Source organism: Euleptes europaea, chromosome 3 (assembly GCF_029931775.1).
Source record: "Euleptes europaea isolate rEulEur1 chromosome 3, rEulEur1.hap1, whole genome shotgun sequence".
Taxonomy (NCBI): domain Eukaryota; kingdom Metazoa; phylum Chordata; class Lepidosauria; order Squamata; family Sphaerodactylidae; genus Euleptes; species Euleptes europaea.
Window position 1 is genome coordinate 119,268,336 of NC_079314.1, and position 21,900 is coordinate 119,290,235.

Below are 21,900 nucleotides of genomic sequence, written 5' to 3' on the forward strand. Positions count from 1 at the left end.
AATAGTGAATCAGACCATCAATCCATCAAGGTCAGTACTACCTACTCTGACTGGCAGCAGCTCTCCAGAGTCTCAGGCAGATGTCCTTCCCATCAGCTACTGCTTGGTCCTTTTAACTGGAGATGCTGGGGTCTGAACTTGGGCTCTTCCACAGAGCCACTGCCTCGCCTACATTTTGGGGCTGGCTCGTAGAACCAAGAAAATTGGTCAAGGCCTGGTTTTCAGCACCAAATTTCCTGCCTCAAGACAGAGGGCTGCCCTATATGATGAAATGGGTTTCTTTCAACCCTATGATTAGACGATTCCACAAGCTCAAGAAGAGAAGAAGATGATTCCACAAGAGCCTGGACATGGCAAATGTCTCCCGGCACCCATGACGCTTACCTAACAGGGTAGGTCAACTCCTCACAATCACCTGGGATGCAGATGGAACCAGTCTGGTGGCATTTCCTACAAGGAGGTACCAGGAGCCCCTACATGGCAAGTTCCCCCTGCCGTCTGCAGTACGGCTGGGCAGGATGTGCCATGAGTTATTTCACAGTGACATCTTGGGCGGAAAATGTCTCGATGGCTGAAACTCTTGCCTTCTGTTCTTTCCTTTTATCCTTTCCAGTTCTAGCTCCATCTATTTTCTTAGGGATGGGGTGGGGGGGATATCACAGGGTCTTCGCATCCTCAGAAGTTACCATTTTAATTATTTACAAAGACACATAACAAAAAACAGCCATGCAGGCAGCCCGCGACTGATTGTACATATTAAAACCCCACTTTCTGATCATTTAATCCCGTTACAATTATACGGTGACCACGGGAATTCAAGAATCACGCAGCTCTGTTTTAAGAAAGCGAGAATAAAGAAAACGATTACATTCATTAAAATGCTCCAAAAACCTCCCCAAAAAAACCCACTCCACTAGTTTTATCATCCACGATGCAGAATGGAGCAGGTCTGAGCATAAATTATTTATGATGTGTAACAGTTTAATGGAGCATAAAATGGATTTTCTTTTCCTCACTATTAGCAAAAAGTTGTGGGTTTTCTGTGCGTTAGTTCCAAACTTGGCAATGCACCCTGCCCATTCAGAATTATGACAGATGCATCAATTTTCCAAATTGTTCTGTATCAACTGCAAGTTAAGAGAAAATTGCTTGCAGTAGGCTGTAACTGCTGTTTTTCTAAGGTAGCACACGGGTCCCCTGCAGAGATCTCTCGGAGGTGCTTTATGGAGTCTTTGAGAAGGTGCATAACTTTCGATGAGCCATCCTGAAATTTGGGGAACTTCAGCAGCGGCGCATGCCAGCAGAGAACAGCAGCAGCAGAAGCAAGCCGTAATTACGGGACCGGCCAAGGAGCCCTTGTAGACAAATTAACGTCTGCAATCCACTGCGTTCAAAGGCACCACGCCCCAATGAAGCCAACTGTGACTGCCGGGGAGGGGCAGGTATTTGTTCTGATGCTGCATTGTGTCTACCTTTCAGCAAGCCGTCAGACTTAAGAGACTTCGTGACACTATTATCTATGTAAACTGTGACTGGCACTGATATCTACACCTGCAATCACACCTAGAACTTGATGGGGAGGGTTGAGCCAGTATGGTGTAGTGGTTAATAGCAGCGGACTCTAATCCGGAGAAGCAGATTTGATTCCCCACTCCTCCACATGAGCAGCGGACTCTAATCTACATTCTCCTCCACATGAAGCCTGCTGGGCTTTCCTATCAAACCTAAACTACTGCTTTTGTTTTAACAACAGAAAATACATCATTTATAAGTTAGTTAGCATACAGAATTGTACTATTTAGCATATTTATGGCATTTAAAAGTATAAATGAACTCATTTTCAATAAGAATAATTACAAGTATACTTAAGAAAGAGTTGCAAATTGCTGAACTCTATGCTACCATCACACATCCATTTTCAGTTTTCGCCATCTGAAAGGTATGAAGAAATAGAAGTTGAAGTAGAAAACCAACCAGCCAAAACAAAGTGTATTATTTGGACAGAAGCTCTCCAGCATACTTGCATATTGAGCTGAACTTTATAATATTAAGAACACTGAACTCTTTAACAATGTAGTATCATTAAACACATTATAGCATATTAATTGTTGCCAAAATTATTTAAGCAAAAACAATTCTTGAAAATGTCTTCTATGTCTACAGTATAACAGTTCCCCCCCCCCAAGTGCTTCCCAAAATTTCCAAAAATTTCCATTGGAAACAAAGAACATCTTCAAACTTTTTAATTCTGTGCATTTGGAAGGAGTGAAATGCTTTCTAAGAGAAGGTTTTCTTACCCCAAAAGAGAAAATGTTTCATAAAAAGCTTTTTTTGTGAGCGCTCCCCCAAATTCCACATGCTCTCCATTGGAAAAATTGAAAAAGTCCTCATACTTCTTCATGCAACACTTTTTTAGTACGAAAGACCTTGTCTTAAGAAGCATTTCACCCATTGTAAAAGAAAAAAATGTTCCATGGGAGTTTGTTTTTCAGTGCTCCCCCAAATTTTCCAATCTATTGGAAAAACTGAAAAAAGTCCTTGGGGGAAAAAACTTGGGAGAAAGCCTTTTTTACAGAATTTGTCTGGGGGGCTGAGAGAGTGTGACTAGCCCACGGTCACCCAGCTGGCTTCATGTGGAATAGTGAGGAAACCAACCCGGTTCACCAGGTTAGCCTCTGCCGCTCATGTGGAGGAGTAGGGAATTGAACCCGGTTCACCAGATCAGAGTCCACTGCTCCAAACCAATCAAAGAGTTCAATTTTATGGATGCTTGTTAGATCAGCACCTTCCTGCAAAATTCACAGGAGGTATTGAGCAGCAAACCTTTTATAAGCTGATCGCTGAAATGAGTAAAGGACAGGTCAAGTTTAATTTGCCTTGTTCCTCACTTCATTGCCTGGTCCCAAAGGAAGAGTTGGAAGGCATGTGATAAAGCAACTTCGCTGAAGTTAAGCGGGTCTGGGTTTGGTCAGTGTCTGTATGGACGCCCACCCAGGATCCTTACGTAGGTGGCTTCCATGTTGAAAAAAACAAAACAAAACAGTAGAGGTCCACACAATGCCAGTAGAAAGGGCTTACCCTCTGTCCACTCTTCAAGAATTTCTGCTTGCAGTTTCCTTGGGCTCCACTTAACCCTTAGCCTGCAAGACCCCCTAACCAAGCCCTGTCTGCCTCCCAGATGGCCACACATGATAAGCTGCAAAACTCCACAGCAGAGCGCTGCCTGGTCATGACAGGCATGGGGATGGGCTGTGGCTCAGTGGTAGAGCATCTCCTTGGCATGCAGAAGGCCCCAGGTTCAATCCCTGGCATCTCCAGTTAAAGGAAGTAGGCAGGTAGGTGACATGAAACACCTCTGCCTGAGACCCTGGAGAGACACTGCCAGTCTGAGCGGACAATACAGACTTCGATGGACCAAGGGTCTGGTTCAGTATAAGGCAGCTTCATGTGTTCAGGGGTGACAGTTTAGAAATAATTTGGGGAGGGAGGGTTGATCATCTGGGGCACAAAGTGACTTTTAGAAATGTGAACCTTTTCTTCTCCTACCCATTTCCCAAAGGCAGGACGGTAAACACAACTTTAGTTCATCCATTTTTGTACTACTTTGTTTACAACTCCCAAGTGCAGCTGTTTTCTGCTAAGGTCTCGTTGGCCGGGAGCAGGGGGGCCATTTTCCGTACGTCTGTATCAATGGAACTGCTACAGACACACTAATCTAGGTAAAACTGGCTTTCCATTATCACAGCATCAGGTCCCTCCAAGTCTGACCAGAGAAATGACACTCTTCAAAGCACTGTCCCTTCCCACCACACATCAGAAATATTAAAGGAAAATCCAGATTGTATTCCGCTCTCTCATGCCACGATGCCAACCGCGCTTCGGCATTATCGGGCCGCCTGCGCCCTTGACTTTATTTTTGCAAACCTCGTTGGCAGCTTTTCAAGCCCACACTTGCATAAGCCAGATTTCTTGGCCACCGTTGCGTTGCGTGCATTTCCATGGGCTTTGTCGAGATGTTTCAAGTGGATCTGTACTCTACATGCTAATGCAACGGCACAAACAGCAGAACTATTTTGCGCCGGAGCAATCTGAGGCTTGCGAGGGCTACAGATACAGCTGGAGGGCTGGGGAGATGGCCGGGGGAGGGAATTTCTGAGCAAAGAGCTGAGAACAAATTAACAGCCTAAAGCGCATTACCATGTGTGTATACTGGGGGAGAAAAAAAACCACTCTCTCTTCAAAAATGATACACGGGGCATGAACGTTTACTCGTATCTGGAATTCTCTGTTTTTTTCTCAGTGCAGTCTAAATGCCCTGGTAGAAATTATTATGAAAAGAAACCATTAAAGGTATGCTAATGACTGTGAATTGTGACAGATGCTATAGAAACAGGCCTGTTGGCTCAGTCACAGCACCATTAACTATCTATCATAAAGTACTCTGAACTTGCTCATTTATTACTACAGCACAGCCCAAGGGGGGGCGGGGGAGGAAGGGAAGCAGCAAGAGTTTCTCCGAGGCAAAATCATACGCCACTTACTTATCCTAATGTCATGATCCCTACTGTTTATCTGCATGATAATTAGGAAAACGAGAAAGAGTGAAATATTGCTTCTTCTTTTTCAAGAAACGTGACGAGAATTAAAGTGGGGCAAGGTGGCAGAGCAAGGCACTGGTGGACCGGTAGATTTGCAAACAGGAAATTTAATTAGATGCGACGTCTTCTACATTAGCGCTGAGCAAAAGGTTACCAACCTTTAAACAGCAAAGGAAAGAGGAGGCAAACCATAGATTTCTACCAATCAAGAAATGGATCGGTTCTTGTAGGCTATCCGGGCTGTGTGACCGTGGTCTTGGTATTTTCTTTCCTGATGTTTCGCCAGCAGCTGTGGCAGGCATCTTCAGAGGAGTAACACTGAAGGACAGTGTCTCTCAGTGTCAAATGGATGTTTGCATATTTGGTGTGCTAGCTAGCTACCAATGCTCAGGTCTTCACTTGCAGTGTCTCTGAGATACTGCTCCAGGTGGTTGACAACAGAATCCAAAGAACAAGTCCATTTGTCAAAGCCAGAAATCAGAGTCCAGTACTTGCCAAATCAGAGTTACAGTCTGTAGACCAGGTAGCTGGTCCAAGGTCGAGGGTCACAGAGAGTCAGAGGTCCAAACAGCTAGTCCAAGGTCTAAAGGCACAGAGAGTTGTTCAGGCGTGGGAGGCAGCAGGTTGCTCAGGTACGCACTGCATTGCTTCCTCGACCCTGGGCTGTTCAGCTGAGACTTTTCTGGCATCTGGCTTCTCTGTTAGTCTTCCTCCTGCAAGGACTCAGTGCTACTGTTCCAGCATACGCCGGTAGGCTTCCAGCCGGGTACTATGTCTTTTAGCCACCAGTGCCTTTCTCTGCTGCTGCCTCCACCTGTCAGCCTTTGCTGCCTTAGTAGCTTGAGGGCTCACAGCTGGGCCACTGGGTCCAGGCTCTGAGCAGGACTGGGTTGGTTCTGCCTTGACTTCTGACTGTAAGTCTCATGCCTGCTCTGGAGAGTCACCAGCTTCAGGGCTATCAGCCTCCTAGCCAGGCTGTGCTGAATCAGGCCCCACTTCAGGCTGCGAGGTCAGAGGCCGCTCCATTGGGGCTGAATTCTCCTGGTAGAGTTCCTCCTTTGAGGAGGATCCATTCTCCAGGGATTGCCCCATGGCATTTGGGCTTATTTCCAAATCTGGCCTAGACCAAGTAGAAACAGTCCTAATAATAATGTATAATCACACTTTCAGTGATGCTGGACATTCGACTGTTCAAAAAAAAAATGGTGGAAGAATACAGTCACACTGTATCCAGTGGATCATGCCCAATCTAGTTCTCTATAGCATCAGTGTTTGGCTCTTGTGGCCCTTTCTTGCATGCCCAGGGTAGTTCCGATCACCGCTTTGGGGTCAGGAAGCAATCTTTCCTCCAGACCAGATTGGCCAGGAATCCTAGAGGTTTTTTTTTTTTTTTTTGCCATCTTCTGAACAGGGAGTAGGGGTAACTGGGGGTGTGGGGGGGAGGTAGTTGTGAATATCCTGTATTGTGCGGGAGGTTGGACTAGATCAGGGCTTCTTAAACTTTTTCCATTCACGACCCCGTTTTGCCTGAGAAACTTTTATGCAACCCCGGGTAAATAGGTATGTAAAATAGGTATACAAATCAAACATTTACTGATAATAAATCATAAAGAAGTTTATTTTAAAACAATTATTTGTTATACGTTTCATTTTACCATTTACTGTTGCCAAATTTTGCGCAAACCCCCCCCCACATTCTGTTACGCAACCCCATGTGGGGTCGCGACCCACCATTTAAGAAGCTTTGCTCTATAGGTCTACCTAAGCAGCAGATCCCAAATAACATAAGAGGAACAATCCAGGTAGGGTTGCCAGCTCCGGATTCGAAAATACATGGAGATCTTGGGGCAGGCAAGGCACGTGCTCTGTCAATGCGACACAGTGAAGTCCAGTTTAAACCTCACAATGCTGATGGAACAAGCTTTTCATGAGACTTTGGGTGGGCTGGGGTTCTCTGCTAAAGTGTACCGCAAGGCAACTACATGCTTAGTTTCCACATCGAACCACGTTCGTTACGAAATTACTTCCACTAGAAATGGTGGTGGTGGGACACGCCATGAAGTCACAGCCGACTTAGGGCAGCCCCTTGTGGTATTTTCGAGGCAAGAGACAAACAGAGGTGGTTTGGCATTGCCTTCCTCTGCAAAGCGACCCTTACAGCCAGATCAGCTGAGTCAAGGTGGGGAGCCATCTTCCAGGCAGGCAGCCCAATCCTGAAGGGGGGGGCAGATCTGCAGCGGCCCGGAGTGGCACAGCCACGCCGCCTCCTCAGAGGCTTCCTGGCTGCCGTGGAGGGGAAAAAAGGGTTTAAAAAAATAAAAATAGAGGAAATGGGGGAAATCCTCCATTGCCTTCAATGGGGCTGCACCACCCAAAAAGATTCCCGGTGTGAAAAGGGTGAGGAAGCTGCCTAATGGCAGCTTCACACCAAGGAATGCCGTCCAACCCTGGTGCAGGATTTCCCTTTGGGGAAAGCCCTGCCGGCATGGCTGCGCTGGTAGCAGGGGCCGGTGGCACCCGAACACCAGCATATTTCCCCCCTGTGCTGACGTGTCACCTTATTCAGTGATAAGGTGGCACCTACGCCGGCGCGGGGTCACACCGGCTCCTAAGGAGCTTTCCCCCCCTTCAGGAATGGGCTTTAAATGAAGATGGTAGGAAGCATTTTTTTTGCTGCTGAATTAGCTTGCTTCACCGGCAATAGTTCTGGGTCCAGAATAACCCCCAGGCTCTCAATAGAGTCCTCAAGGATCAGCTGGACCCCATCAAACGGAGGGAAGCACAATCCCCCCCTTCAAATAGGTACTGCTTATTGAAGATTTTAACACTTCTACACAAATAAGGAAGCTGGGTATACTGCGGATTCTTTCTTCAAAACCCACATTACATAAATTACAGAAATCTGCAGCGATTGCCGGCACTTTTATAGCCGTACATAACTTTTATGTTGTACAAATGGCAGGAAAACCTTGTTAATTTTCGTTTCTTTAATAATACAGGTAGTTTCCCCTCCATTTCCCGACCAATCAAGGAACGAATGCTGGGTCAAGGGAAGCATCTTGGATGACAGTTTTACAGCTGCCTTAAGTTAGTAAATGCAGATTGCTATTTAGTTATTTCTATCTTAACTAAAATAAATCTCCCCTCCCCAGATTTGGGGGGGGGGGAATGCATATATTTCTCTTCAGTACATTAAAAACACAACTATTCAAGCAAGCGAAGATATTAAGGAATATGCCTAACTAAAGGAGAAAGAAAATCCTCGGCACAACACTATGCTGGAACTGGGGAATGTTTTTGTTACCTTTAATGATTTCTGTCAGAGGGAAACCAGTTTTAATCTGCTGCACACAGTCGTGCTGTATCATTTAGAAGGACAACCCTTGACAACTGTTCATTCAGCTTTTGTCAAGTCGCTCTGCTGGGGAGAGGGGACACACACCAGAGGCCCCAAAGTAATCAAAGACTGGATGGGTGGGTGAAAGAGAGGAAAGAATACAGATGTGCAGCGTGGCAACTGCTAAAGGCAAATGTTATTTAAAAACTAGGGGCCTAAATTCTGCGACTTGGGATCACAGATAGGTCTGATCCCTTTACAATGTACTGGATCCCAGAGGAGAAAGCAAAGATATGGGTAGAAGAGGTCAATGAATTTTCCCCTTGCCTGGCTATGACAAGGAGGGATAAGGGTTGAGAAGACAGCAGGGGGTATGCCCAGCGCTTTCCATTGGGGTGGGGGGGAGAACCAAAAGGAATGGTAATAAGGGAGACCAAGGGACCGTATTAGTAAAATATAGCTTGGTCGACTAATTTTTAAGTTGATAATTTTGTATGGCCTGCGAATGATGTTATAAATATCCAAATGGCCCTTGGCAGAAAAAAGGTTCCCCACCCCTGGAGGAGACCGTACTGATTTTGATGGACCTTGATGGTTTGATTCAGCTGAGATTCTCTGAAAACACAATAACAGAATTATGAATTGTGGGCTCCATTGAAGGTCCTGAGCACACAACAATTCCACTCCATGGAATAGCCCTCTCCTCCATGATCATGTCCACTCCCCTCTTAAAGCCTTCTCAGTTGGCAGTCATCACCACATCCAGGGGCAGGGAGTTCCACAATTTAACATCCCAAGTTCTCTGCTTTTAATAGATGAAATTCTCACTTATTTCGTATGTTTCACAGTCTATGTCACTCCTGTAAGAATGAAGGCTGGGTGGGAAGCAATATATTCAACTTTGTTTGAAAAGGGATCTATGCAGGATTTAGTGTTTAATAGTTGAATTATAATTTTATTACAAGAGCTCACAGGACACAAATCACCCTGGGATTATGACCAGCAGAAGAAGAAGAAAAATCACCTACAGGGTGATTCAATTAGCTGCACTGTTTAAATATTGGGAAGAATTAATTTCAAATGTCAGGAAACTTTGTAATTTTTACATACATTTGCTTAAGGCATCAGGCAAGTGCCGCGCCAAGCAAAGCAAGTCATTTTCTTTTTCCAAATATCACAGCAAAAACGGCTCGGTTTCAACATTACAGTTACAACCCAGTTAACAACGACCTGTGTGCTGAAGAAACAGGGATGGGCCACTGTGCTTGCCAATCGAGAGAAAGAGGAATTCTTTGATTTCACTCTTGCTTTGCAAAGCCAACCCAGGCTGGCTTTCTACCAGCAGCAGACGAGGAAGTAGAACTGCTCTGGGACTGTGTCAATTGAAGCCTGAATTCAAAATGAGGTTGGGCAGACGTGAAGATTTTTTACCTGTGGCTACTTCAGCACGCCAGAGATCCGGGGCCTGTGGCGCTGCTCTCTGGCATGCTAATTTCACTTGTATAGCAGCACGATTCCGACAAGATGCTGGGCGTGTGGAAGACGGCACAGGTTAAGTTCTTCTTGCCCACTAGTGTCATGTTTAAAGTCACCCCTTTGACTGTATGCAGGCGGAGGGATCGCGTGTCTGATCACTCCCCGCACCTTTAGGAATTAAAAGTAAGTATACCAAACCCAGTTTGTCCAGAAAGAATCATAAAACCAAAGGAGGGTTTTAAAAGGCTCTGTAACAAGACAGCCCGGAGTTGACTAGAATGCGGCACTTGTTGAACCTCTCCATGTTAAAGGGCATGTTAAATAATTAACATCATCATGGAACCTAAACAGTATGCCTTTTAAATTTGAGTTGGGAGGAGCTGTGGCTCAGTGGAAATGTTTTGCATGCAGAAGGTCCCAGGTTCAATCCCTGGCATCTCCAGTTAAAAAGGACCAGGCAGTAGGTTCCACAATGTGAAAGGCCTCTGCCTGAGAACCAGGAGAACCACTGTCAGTCTAGGAAGACGACACTGACCTTGATAGACCAATGGTCTGACTCTGTAGAAGGTATTTTCATGCGGAATTTCCATTCAGGGGAGGGGCTGTGGCTCAGAGGTAGAGCATCTGGTTAGCATGCAAAAGGACCCAGGTTCAATCCCCAGAATCTCCAGTTAAAAAGGAGCAGGCTGTAGGTGATGTGAAAGACCTCCATTTGAGACCCCAGAGAACCACTCCCAGTCTGAGCATGGGGAGGGACTGTGGCTCAGTGGTAGAGTATCTGCTTGGCATGTAGAAGGTCCCAGGTTCAATTCCCGGCATCTCCAGTTAAAGGGACTAGGCAAGTAGGTGATGTGAAAGACCGCCACCTGAGACCCTGGAGTGCTGCTGCCGGCAAGAGTAGACAGTACTAACTTTGATGGACCAAGGGTCTGAGTCAGTATAAGGCAGCTTCATGTGTTCATGTGTGTTCATACATGCGTAGTTTAGTGGAGGGGCTGTGGTTAGGTGGCAGAGCATCTGCTTGGCATGCAGAAGGTCCCAGGTTCAATCCCCGGCATCTCCAGTTAAAGGGACCAGGCAAGTAGGTGGTGTGAAATACCTCTACCTGAGACCCTGGAGAGCCACTGCCAGTCTGAGTAGACAATACTAACTTGGGTGGACCGAGGCTCTGATTCAGTATAAGGCAGCTTCATGTATTCATGTGTTCAATTAGACCACACTGACCTTGATGGACCAAGGGTCTGATTCAGCAGAAGGCAGATTCATGTGTCTTCATGGTGTTAGAAACAAACCCCTAAAACTCTACAGGCTGTGTTCTGCTAACATACCATTGAGTTTTACAGCACATTTTACAAGACAGCTTCAGCTCCGAGGATTACAGACGCCTGTGTAATAAAACAGAATCTTCACAACAACGAACACACACACACACGGTAATTGGGCTTAATATTTTTCCTGGTTGAGTCCTAATTGTCAAGTGTGAACACCAATTTCTTCATCGTTTTCTTTACACTGCAAATATCCATTACTGAATGTTCTAGTTGTACCTTTTTTTTCTTCTTTTTTTGCTTTTCACCACTTGGCTAGGCCTAGAATAACTAATCGCATTCAGTTTGGGGCTATGTAGTTTTCCTCAAATAATTTCGGAACCATATATTTTCTATTAAAATGATGAATGGGCTAAATGAGGTATGTAATAAAATACCGCAGGCTTGTAAACAAACCAGCATCCTCTTAAGAGATAGCGCCTTACCTCGTTTAGCAATTCTGCCCTTTGGGATTTGCTCGCCAAGTCATTCTTAAAACACGGCAAGTACAGGATGGGCTGTTCCGTCAAAAGGACAAGGGGTCAGCTGTAAAATCAGAAGCCATCTCAGGTTCAAAGCAACAACCAATGGAGATGAACAAGGCTGCTTCTCATGATCATTTTGTAGTAGTTTGAAACTACCACCCAGGACTACAGAAACAGATCCTGAGAACAAGAGAGGGAAAACAATTATCTGGCTCAGTACAGAGTATGGCTCTTACATTGTGCATGAGTGTGCCTTTGGAGACATGGCAAATACAGTTTCCAAATAAATAAGCAAAATGATAAGTACACATTACAAAAAACCCATCTGACACAGTGAAAAAGTTAAAGGTAAATGGCCATGAGGAGCCCCGTGATGCAGAGTGGTAAACTGCAGCAATGCAGTCCAAGCTCTGCTCATGACCTGAGTTCGATCCCGACAGAAGTCAGTTTCAGGTAGCCGGCTCAAGGTTGACTCAGCCTTCCATCCTTCCGAGGTTAGTCAAATGAGTACCCAGCTTGCTGGGGGTAAAGGGAAGATGACTGGGGAAGGCACTGGCAAACCACCCCGTAAACAAAGTCTGCCTAGTAAACATCAGGATGTGATGTCACTCCATGGGTCAGGAATGACCCGATGCTTGCACAGGGGACCTTTACCTTTTTTAAATGGGCATGGCCAAATTATGGCAAATAGTGATTCTAGCAAAAAAAAAAAAAAACACTTATCCACAACAGTCAAGTATGTCTATAGAACAGACTTCAACACAGGAAGCTGCCTTCTACTGAATCAGACCCTTGGTCTATCAAGGTCAGTATTGCCTACTCAGACTGGCAGCAGCTCTCCAGGGTCTCAGGCTGAGGTCTTTCACAACGCCTATTCCCAGATCCTTTAACTGGAGATACCAGGGATTGAAGCTGGGACCCTCTGCATGCCAAACAGATGCTCTACCATTGAGCCACGGCCCCTCTTGTGATACATTAAAGACTAATTTGGAGTTTATCGTGGTGTAAGAACTTTGTTTAGCTCATGATAACATAGGGCACAATAAATCTGACAATCTTTAAGCTATCACAAAACTCTTGCTATTTTGGCAGCAGCTGGCTAATATAGCTACCCCCCTGGAACAAACGGTTCTTGAAGCATGCAGCAGGATGCCAACGATTGTAAGACAAGGGCTGACCATTTGACCATCAATTAGTTGAATGAATTGAAATGTTAGCTCTTGTCAAATACCACTCAACTATTTTTAAAGGATTAATTTTATCAGGACACACACAAAAAGATGCTTTAATCATCAATAACTTTGATGGTTATCTTGACTGCAAAAGACAACAATGAAATTCATGTCTTTTAAAAATGTAACGAATTGTGTAAATTTCAACAATGTTAGGTAATGTTTCCACAAAATGTGAACAATCCACTTAATAATTCTTCTGTTTGGCTCCTAGTGGATCTCTGCCTACAGTTCTGCCCTTACCTGGATGGCCCAGGCTAGCCTGATCCCGTCAGATCTTGGAAGTTAAGCAGGATCTGCCCTGGTTAGTACTTGGATGGGAGACCACCGAGAAAGTTCAGGATCGCAACACACAGGCAGGCAATGGCAAACCACCTCTGAACATCTCTTGCCTTGAAAACCCCACGGGGTTGCCGTAAGATGACTGCAACTTGACTTGGTGTCTTTTTGGCCAGGATAGAGGGCAGGATACTACTACTACTACTACTACTAATAATAATAATAATAATAATTTCTCTTCCTCCTCTTTCGCTTCTTCTACTGCACACACCACAGCTGGGCCCAGGGTGGGCCTCCAGGGGCTGATTTGACCTTCTGGTGGATGGCAGGTGGTTGTCAAGGTGGTCGCATCATCCAGTTTTAAATAAGGGAGCAAAGCCAAATTAGAAACTCACCTTCGAGACAAAACGCAACAGTTGTACTGCAGTGCTCTTTCCAACGACCCATCAGCTATTTGCCATTACGGCTAGCAAAGAACATGCAGAACTATATTTCTTTGCCTCCTCAATAGGAGATTAGTCTAATGTCACAGACAACTCGATAAACCTGCTTTCCAGCATGTAAAGGCTTTAATGACAGCTCATTTCAGTCCAAGCAATGAAGCAAATATGTTAACAGTAAATGCTAGGCCATTATACAGAGATGGAAATATAACTGCCCCTGTGCACTTCGGTTATCTATGGATTTTTTTTTTTACTCCATGCTCTCCATAGCTCACCCTGACACTCATAATGACTCCAGTGATGGAATGTCAATAAGCTATTTATGGCAATTTCACCACATTTAAAACTGTTCCAACAAGAGTAAATCCAGTTGGCCTGAACGTAGTTTTGAGGCAGAAAAATTCATGAAAAGTGTTGGGTATAGAATTGTTACAGACACAAAGGTAGGTTGCTAAATTTAATTTGTAGGCACCAACGTAAAGGCTGCAGAATATCTACCCGCCCCCAACCAGGCCTAGAAACTCTAGTCTGAAGCCACTTGAACACATAAATTCCATCTTCCAATTTTTCAATACCTTCTTAAAAGCAACTTTACAAAGGTCAGACGTTTGCCTTTTGTTTCACAGGGGCCAGTTCAATGGAACGTTATCTTGAGCTCACAAATAAAATGCGACCGCAACTTGCAGAAAGAGAACCTTGGATATTCACGCTATTATTTCATCAAGAAATATATATTCTGACATTTTAAAATAAAGGGTATAGGAATAAAGATCCCAATGGCATATAAATACGTTTTTGGATGAGCAAAGAGAGCATGATTTTCTATGCAAGGCCAACAGGCAATCTTCTCATTTATTCAGCTGGTTCAGTAGATCAATCCCCTTTCAGATAAGTGCTTTTTGGATTGGACTCTTGCTAACAAGGTGCAAAATTAGCGGCAACACACATTTTCCCGTTTTCCTAACTTTTAAGATAAAAGTAGCTCAGTCTCCCAATCCTGTTGGTTCTCACTTGTACACTACCTCTCCAGAAGACTTAAATGCTCACACATTGGCCAACCAACTACCTCTAGGAAGCCCACAAGCAGGATGACTGCAACAGCATCATCCTGTCCATGCTCCCCAGCAACTGATTTAAGGAGGCACACTACCTCTAGTGTCCCAATCCTGTTGGTTCTCACTTGTATACCGCCTCTCCAGAAGACTTAAATGGTGTTCATAAGAACGTAAGAAGAGCCCTGCTGGATCAGACCAGTGGTCCATCTAGCCCAGCATCCTAAGAACATAACAAGACCCCTGCTGGATCAGACCAGTGGTCCATCTAGTCCAGCATCCTAAGAACATACAAGGCCCCTGGTGGATCAGACCAGTGGTCCATCTAGTCCAGCATCCTAAGAACATTAGAAGAACCCTGCTGGATCAGACCAGTGGTCCATCTAGTCCAGCATCCTAAGAACATCAGAAGAGTCCTGCTGGATCAGACTAGTGGCACATCAAGTCCAGATTCCAAAGAACATTAGAGGAGCCCTGCTGGATCAGACCAGTGGTCCATCTAGTCCAGCATCCTAAGAAAGTTAGAAGAGCCCTTCTGGATCAGACCAGTGGTCCATTCAGTCCTGCATTCTGCTCAGACAGTGGCCAACCAGCTACCTCTAGGAAGCCACAAGCAGGATGACTGCAACAACATCATCCTGCCCATGCTCCCCACCAACTGATTTAAGGAGGCACACTACCTCTAGTACTGGAGGGAATAGGTATCCGTCGTTATTAGTAGCGTTCCCAGTACTATAAAGAATTGCAGGTGTGGAGAGAAGACAAATAAAGTTAAAAAATCACAACGAAGACACACAAGGCAGGGTATGAAAAATGGAAACATCAAATGCCAGATTTTTGACTTAGCACCTTCAGGTTTTTTTCGCTCTCTCCATAAGATACAACAGCTTGTCTCCTAGCAACACCACAGACAGATCTGCACGTTTCCATACAAGTGAACAGCTTACAAGAAGAACTTAGAGGACACCTAGTACAACACCTTGCTCAGTGCTAAAAACTAAAGCATCCCTGACACATAGCTGCTAAACATCTGACTTAAGGCCTCCAGTGAGGGAAAGCCCACCCACCACCAAACCTAGACAATTAAGTCTGCAAGGAACTCTGTCTTGTTTGTTTGTTTGTTTGTTACGGCCAATGGCCAGCATAAAGGAACTCTGTCAAATACCTTGTTGGAGTGGGGGGGGGGGGAGAATCACACCCATAGCATTCCTGCAATCCAACAGGGTTGTAACCTCATCAGAAATGGTGATGAGAACAGTGCATTGTTTTAAAGATGGACTGATTCTAGGGACGGATACTACCACAGATTTTGAAGCAAAGTCAGTCAGACTGGAGAGGTTTGCAATTTTCTCCTTCGCCCTCTTTTTATCTTTTGGTACCTTCTGCATTCTCTAGGATTTCTCACATGAAGCGCCCTAGGACGCGGTCCTTCTGGCCTTGAAGCGTTGTACTCATTTACAGCACGCTAAAAATTCCCTGGCTAACTCCTTACCATGTCTTGAGCCGCGATCCTGATTCCTGTTAGAAGCTTGGCATCAACTTGAGAAGCTCATCTATCCAAATAAATCACCTGCAGAGTCAGTCATTTTCCTTGCCCGTCTCCCTGCATTTCTATGGTGCCTACTCTCTCAAGCCTCTCCTTCTGGTTGGCCCCTGCAGGTCAGAAAAACCCCACGGCCTTCCCAAGTCTCCGTTAATCAACGCCATCCCTTCCCCTTGCTCCCTGGGGAGCCGAAAAACCAACCGGGTACCATTCACTGCTACCGGAGTATCTCCTGCCAGACAGAGTCGCTTATCTAGCATTCTGCACCTCTGCTGCCATTTAGACACTACGCACAGTTCTTGGGCCTCCCATTATGTTCCTACAAGCAAGTGCATTCACAATTTGGAGCTATCATGTTCCAGGGTTGGGGAGTTTACCCGCTGCCCTATCCCGACATCCCACTTGTGATAGCAAGACTGAACAGGCACGGCGTTTTCACAGAGATGAGAACTATATTTCTTTGCCTCCTCAATAGGAAATTAGATCTTCACACAAAACCCCATCTGAGGTTGAAGAACCAGGGAGATGAAATCCCTCTGATCTGGCAAGCACATCACTAATTGCGCACTTAGTATGTTGCCAAGGCACATGCCGAGGCAGAGCCTCAACTACTTCAGGCCATGAGAAAGTGACACTCTCTCAAATACTCTCCCCTCACCAGAAACAGCGATGACTTCCACCGTTTCATCTCCGATCGACACTCACCCTCCTGTGGATCAACGTCATCTGCTCACAGCTTCACAGTCTTCAAAACCCAACGCGCCACTTACCAAAATTTGTGCTTTCAGGCGCTCCTCTTCATGCACAGCTCGCTCTCTAAAAAGGACTCTGGCCAAATGCTCGTTGGAGGCAGCCCGTTCTCGCTCGAGGACTTTACTAATTTCATCCCGTGCATGCCTTTCATCTTGTTTTAATCTGCAGGGGAGGAAGAAGAGACACAGAGCTGAACTATATATTCAAGACATATACTCGAGATAGGCCAAATCAACTGTACTAGAACCACATGGGATGTTTGTAAGAGACTATAAGATGTCCATTTCAGTGTGGCCAACACACAGGGATGTGGGGAGGAATTTCCTATAGCTAGCACTCCCGGTAATGCCATAAAGCACCCAACAATTCTACAAGGGAGACTTAATTACTGACTTAAATGCCTTTCCAAAGTATGAATTCCAGGTTTTATTATACGCATAAAGCCTGAAGTCTCTCACAACTAATATGATTTCAACTTATCAGTCCTGCACTCAGATATAAAATGATTATGGCTATAAATATCCTATATCTCAGAAAGATTAAATACATTATTAAAACACCTTCTGTTGCACACTAAAAATAAACTGGGTATCTTCATCCAAGGTCATTCTAGTTAAAAGTAAATCCATTTATCTTTCATCACCTATCGACTGTCACTAAAATATTCAAATGTTACTTCTTCAGTGGCTCCTATCAGGAACCCAACCAAACCAAGAAACCTTCCTGAGTACAGGGAGATCAATAGTCTACAGACTAGAACAACAGACCAAGTGAAACACAGAGAGAACAAGAACAAGGAAAACAGGGGGTAAAACAAACCAGGTTAATAATTTTATTACTCATTTATTTCAAACATTTATTAGTCACCTTTATAACTTGCAGAGTTCATGGTGGCTTACAATGTCAACAAAGCAACAATTATAAAAGAAGAAGAGTTGGTTTTTATATGTCGACTTTCTCTACCACTTAAGGAAGAATCAAACTGGCTTACAATCACCATCCTTTCCCCTTCCCACAACAGACACCCTGTGAGGTAGGTGGGGCTGAGAGAGCTGTGACTAGCCCAAGGTCACCCAGCTGGATTCATGTATAGGAGTAGGGAAAACATCCCGTTTCTCCTGATTAGCCTCCGCCGCTCATGTGGAGGAGTGGGGAATCAAACCCGGTTCTCCAGATCAGAGTCCACCGCTCCAATCCACCACTCTTAACCACTATACCATGCTCCAAACCACCACTCCTAACCAGTACAACACACATAAAAGAGCACAAATTAAAATCTCACTTAGGACTGCCAATAAATAAAAACTAAAAGTCCTAAAAACTTGAAGTCCTAAATAAAACCGTCTTCAATTGCCTCTTAACAACTGAAAGTGAGGGGGCCAGGTGCAACTCCCTGGAGAGGCGGTTCCATAATTGTGGGGCTGCCACTGAAAAGGCCCTCTCTCAAGTACCCACCAGATGAGCTTTTGTGATTGGTGGGACAGTCATCTTAATTCTTGGGCAGGAACGTATGGGAGAAGACGGTCCTTCAGAAACCCCGGTCCCAAGCCACGTAGGGCTTTAAATGCGGTCCTGATTTACAAGCAGTAGTTCACAGGCAGAATGCCCAGGACTGGGAAGATCCCAGGGGAAGATATTCTATATAGGACCTCAGCCAATCTGGAAGCCAGGAAGGGAGCGAAACCAAGTGCTGATAAGGAATGGCTGAAAGTCAGAAGGTTGTGTTGCTTATAATATAGATTAACAATCCTTCTACGTTTACTGATCAAATTCTGCCTAGACTGGAAAGCTAAGAAACAGTGACTCTTCATACCACTCACTGAATTTCACGGTTGAGTGGAGATCTGAACATCCCAACCACTATGCAATATTAGTATTTGCTTGCCTTAGCTTTATGTTTGGCGATCGTACCAATATTCATCCTATCGCTATACACTGTACATAGCAAACTTATTCTGGTATATAGTCTGTCACAAAGAACTGAATGCTGGTTAAGTAGACAGTCTCAAAAAGCTATCCAAACTAATGAAATCATTAAGAGAATACCTGCAGTTTTAACCCTGCACATTTTACACAGGGATTAAAATATATATTAAATAATGTAGCTAATAAAAATACACCTGCTTTATATGTGTTCTCATGCTGAGCACAAAGTCAACATCTAAAAGCTGGCCGCCGGTAACGGAATATCAAATACAGCTCTTCAAACAGGCTTTGGAAATTGCAGCGGGGACGAGGTTTCAGAGCATTCGCTGCTTTTGTGAGTTACCGAGGGAGCTTCAGAGAACAAATGATCAAGTCTAGGGTCACTTTGTGAAAGGTACCCCCCCACACACACCATTTCCCATAATCGAAATTTATATTCTTCCCCAAGGAACTGGGTAGATGTTGGTGATGGTGGTGGTGGTGGGGGGAACGAAGACAATAACAATTTGAATTGCCTCTGTGCTTCGCATACAACCCTCTGGAATAGGAACCAAAGGGGAGTTTTTATCAAGTATATTAAGCAGCGCCTTCAATTAGTCAAGCAGAAAGCTAGATTATGCAGACATGGACCAAATTCCATTAAGAGAGATTTCCCAAGAACCTCTAAATGATCCAAACCAAATTGAATCTATTGCACAATCAATGATGCAGAAAAAAGGGAAGACCAAAAGCGCCTCACACTAATTCGAGGCCGGCAAAGAGAAAAAGATAATCCAATATAGTAAACTTTGGGGATTTAAAAAGGAGGGGGAGAGGCGAGACTGAACTTGCTTTGCTACTTTATCAACACAGATTTTGGTACGCTCATGATCAGCTATCTGGAGAATGCATCTGAGAGATCGTTTCAGCAATAAAGCCAAATCCTGACACACGGTTTGACACAACGCGACTCTGAAATTACCACAACCAACGCACACGTAAGGATGTTCAATTTGATCATCTATGCACCCTTTCCAGAGAGAATCCTCGTAAACGGATCATAGATTCCCTGGATAAGTAATTCCAGTGAAGATTTCCAGATGCGATCAACCGGCTGAGCTACGGTGAGGTTATGGAATGTTCACAAATAATCTAACTGCTGAGGGACTGGAAACATCAACAGGACATTCTGACACAGACCAGCCTTTTAGAAGGAAGGGAAGTGTCATTCTGGTTGCAATCAATTTATGAGCAGTCCAAAAGAAGTCACGAAATCATCGCACTGATGATAAAAACGCCTTCTTAAAAGTTCTGGAAGAGAGGGAAATAGGAAACAAAATTTGTGGCTATCTAGCTAACTGTAATTACACACCAATGATATATCAAGACGCAAAATCAACTGTCATTTTTTCTTTCAAACATGTAGTTATATTCTGATCATCATCAATATTATAAACACCACAGAAGAGAGGAAGAGGAGAAAGAAAAGGATGAGGAAGAAGAAGGAGCTGATTTTAAAACCATATTTCTCTACCTTTAAGGAGTCTCAAACTGGCTTACAATCACCTTCCCTTTCTCGCCCCACAACTTTGTGAGGTAGGTGGGGCTGAGAGAGCTCAGAGAGAACTGGGACTAGGCCAAGGTCACCCAGAAGGCTTCATGTGCAGAAGGGGGAAACAAACCCGGTTCTCCAGATTACAGTCCATCGCTAACCACTACACAATGCTGGCTCTCGATTTGTAATAAATGGTGGGCATGGTAGCCACAAACTTGTGATTTGTCCCATTCTTTGCTGACTCCATACATCCTTCCCTTCACTGATTGACCCTCTCAACTCTCCAAGCATCCTCCTGGGCGTTTGACACTCAACCAAGAAGAGATGTTATCATTTCCTCTTTTCGCCCTCTGCCTACCACCTGAAATTCAAGCCTCAGGATTAGTCCAGGTATAACTAAGCAGTAAAGCGCATCCCAATCTCACACAAGGGCCAAATCTCTCAAGCTCACCACCCAAGGAGCTCTGCTGTGCATTCCTTGGACTTGCTCAGCAGTGGGCTGCTGACAGCAGAATCTGCGCCCCCAAGCAGGGAGCAGGGGCCCTGCCACCTGGATCCAAGGGACCCATCAGGACACAATGAAATTAAGAGGTAGAAGTTCAGTTTTGTTGCATCCGGGAACTTCTTTTGCTTCTCTTTGCCTGGGTTCCTTTTAAGCCGTCTGCCCAAGGTGCTTTTCTTTTAGCTAACCCCATTGCTTTTCTTTTTTTGCTTAGGGGGCACACAGCTTGAATTCCAACTCAGCTGCTGCTCCTCCAGCGCAAGCTGACCAGTTGCTCCGGCTCTGCTCTGACTTTTTTATGCAACTCTCCATCATTTTTTTAACTGCCCTTCTTTTATGCGAGTTATTAACAACTTTTTTGCACCTGTTACTTTTTCCATTTAGAATGCAGATGTGTAATAAAAGCTCTTAAAGCTATGACAGGTGGCTTACTGCTTCAAACTCGCTTGCTAGTCCATGCAGGGTTCTCTTTGTGATAAAGGAAGCACTGCCAGGGAGATCGAGAGGAGGGGGATGCTCCAGACATCCTCTGGTAACAGACCCTTAATAACTGTTTTTAAATGTATATTTGCCTTGTTGTTACCTGCCCTGAGTCCCACTGTAGTGGGGGAGGGGCAGGATATAAATCTAAAACATAAATATAAATAAATAATTGGAAAGGTGGATGTAGAATCAGAGTTGGAAGGGGCCATACAGGCCATCTAGTCCAATCCGCTGCTCAGTGTAGTATCAGCCTAAAGCATCCCTGACAAGTGTTTGTCCAGCCACTGCTTGAAGACTGCCAATGAGGGGGAGGTCACCACCTCCCTAGGGAGCCAATTCCACTGCTGAACTACTCTTATGGTAAAAAAAATGTTTCCTAATATCCAGCGGGTACCTTTCAGCCCGTAATTTAAACCCATTACTGCGAGTCCTATCCTCTGCTGCCAACAGGAACAGCTCCCTGCCCTCCTCTCAGTGACAGCCCTTCAAATACTTCAAGAGAGCAATCCTGTCGTCCCCCCCAACCTCCTCTTCTCCAGACTGAACATTCCCAACTCCCTCAGCCTTTCCTCGTAGGGCTTGGTCAACTGTTGATTATGGCTTTTAGGCTGCTCCAAGGGTTAATGAGAGCAGGAAGATGGGAAGAGTGAGAAGTGGGTACAGATCCATCTGCCCTTCAGGAAGGTGCTCTTCACCCAACCTCCCCCCACTCCAAATTCCCCTCTTCCACAATACAAAGAACAAGAATGGTTGGGGAATCAGAATCATAGAATTGGAAGGGACCACCAGGGTCATCTAGTCCAACCCCCTGCACAATGCAGGAAATTCACAACTACCTCCCCCTCACACCCCCAGTGACCCCTACTCCATGCCCTAAAGTGCTAAGCTGGCAAGAAAGCTGCTCAAGGATGAAGGTGACTAGAGGTGGATTATGCAGTCTCCTTTGCTGA

At 44.9% G+C, this 21,900-nt stretch overlaps 1 protein-coding gene across 1 annotated transcript in view; it reads right to left on the reverse strand.

Moving 5' to 3' along the window:
- CHCHD3 (coiled-coil-helix-coiled-coil-helix domain containing 3) overlaps window positions 1–21,900 on the reverse strand; it is a 190,152-nt gene that overhangs the window by 164,497 nt on the left and 3,755 nt on the right. The window contains exon 2 of the mRNA XM_056846625.1: window positions 16,523–16,667. Coding sequence (XP_056702603.1) covers window positions 16,523–16,667 — 145 coding nt within the window. The remainder of the gene's footprint in view (window positions 1–16,522; window positions 16,668–21,900) is intronic.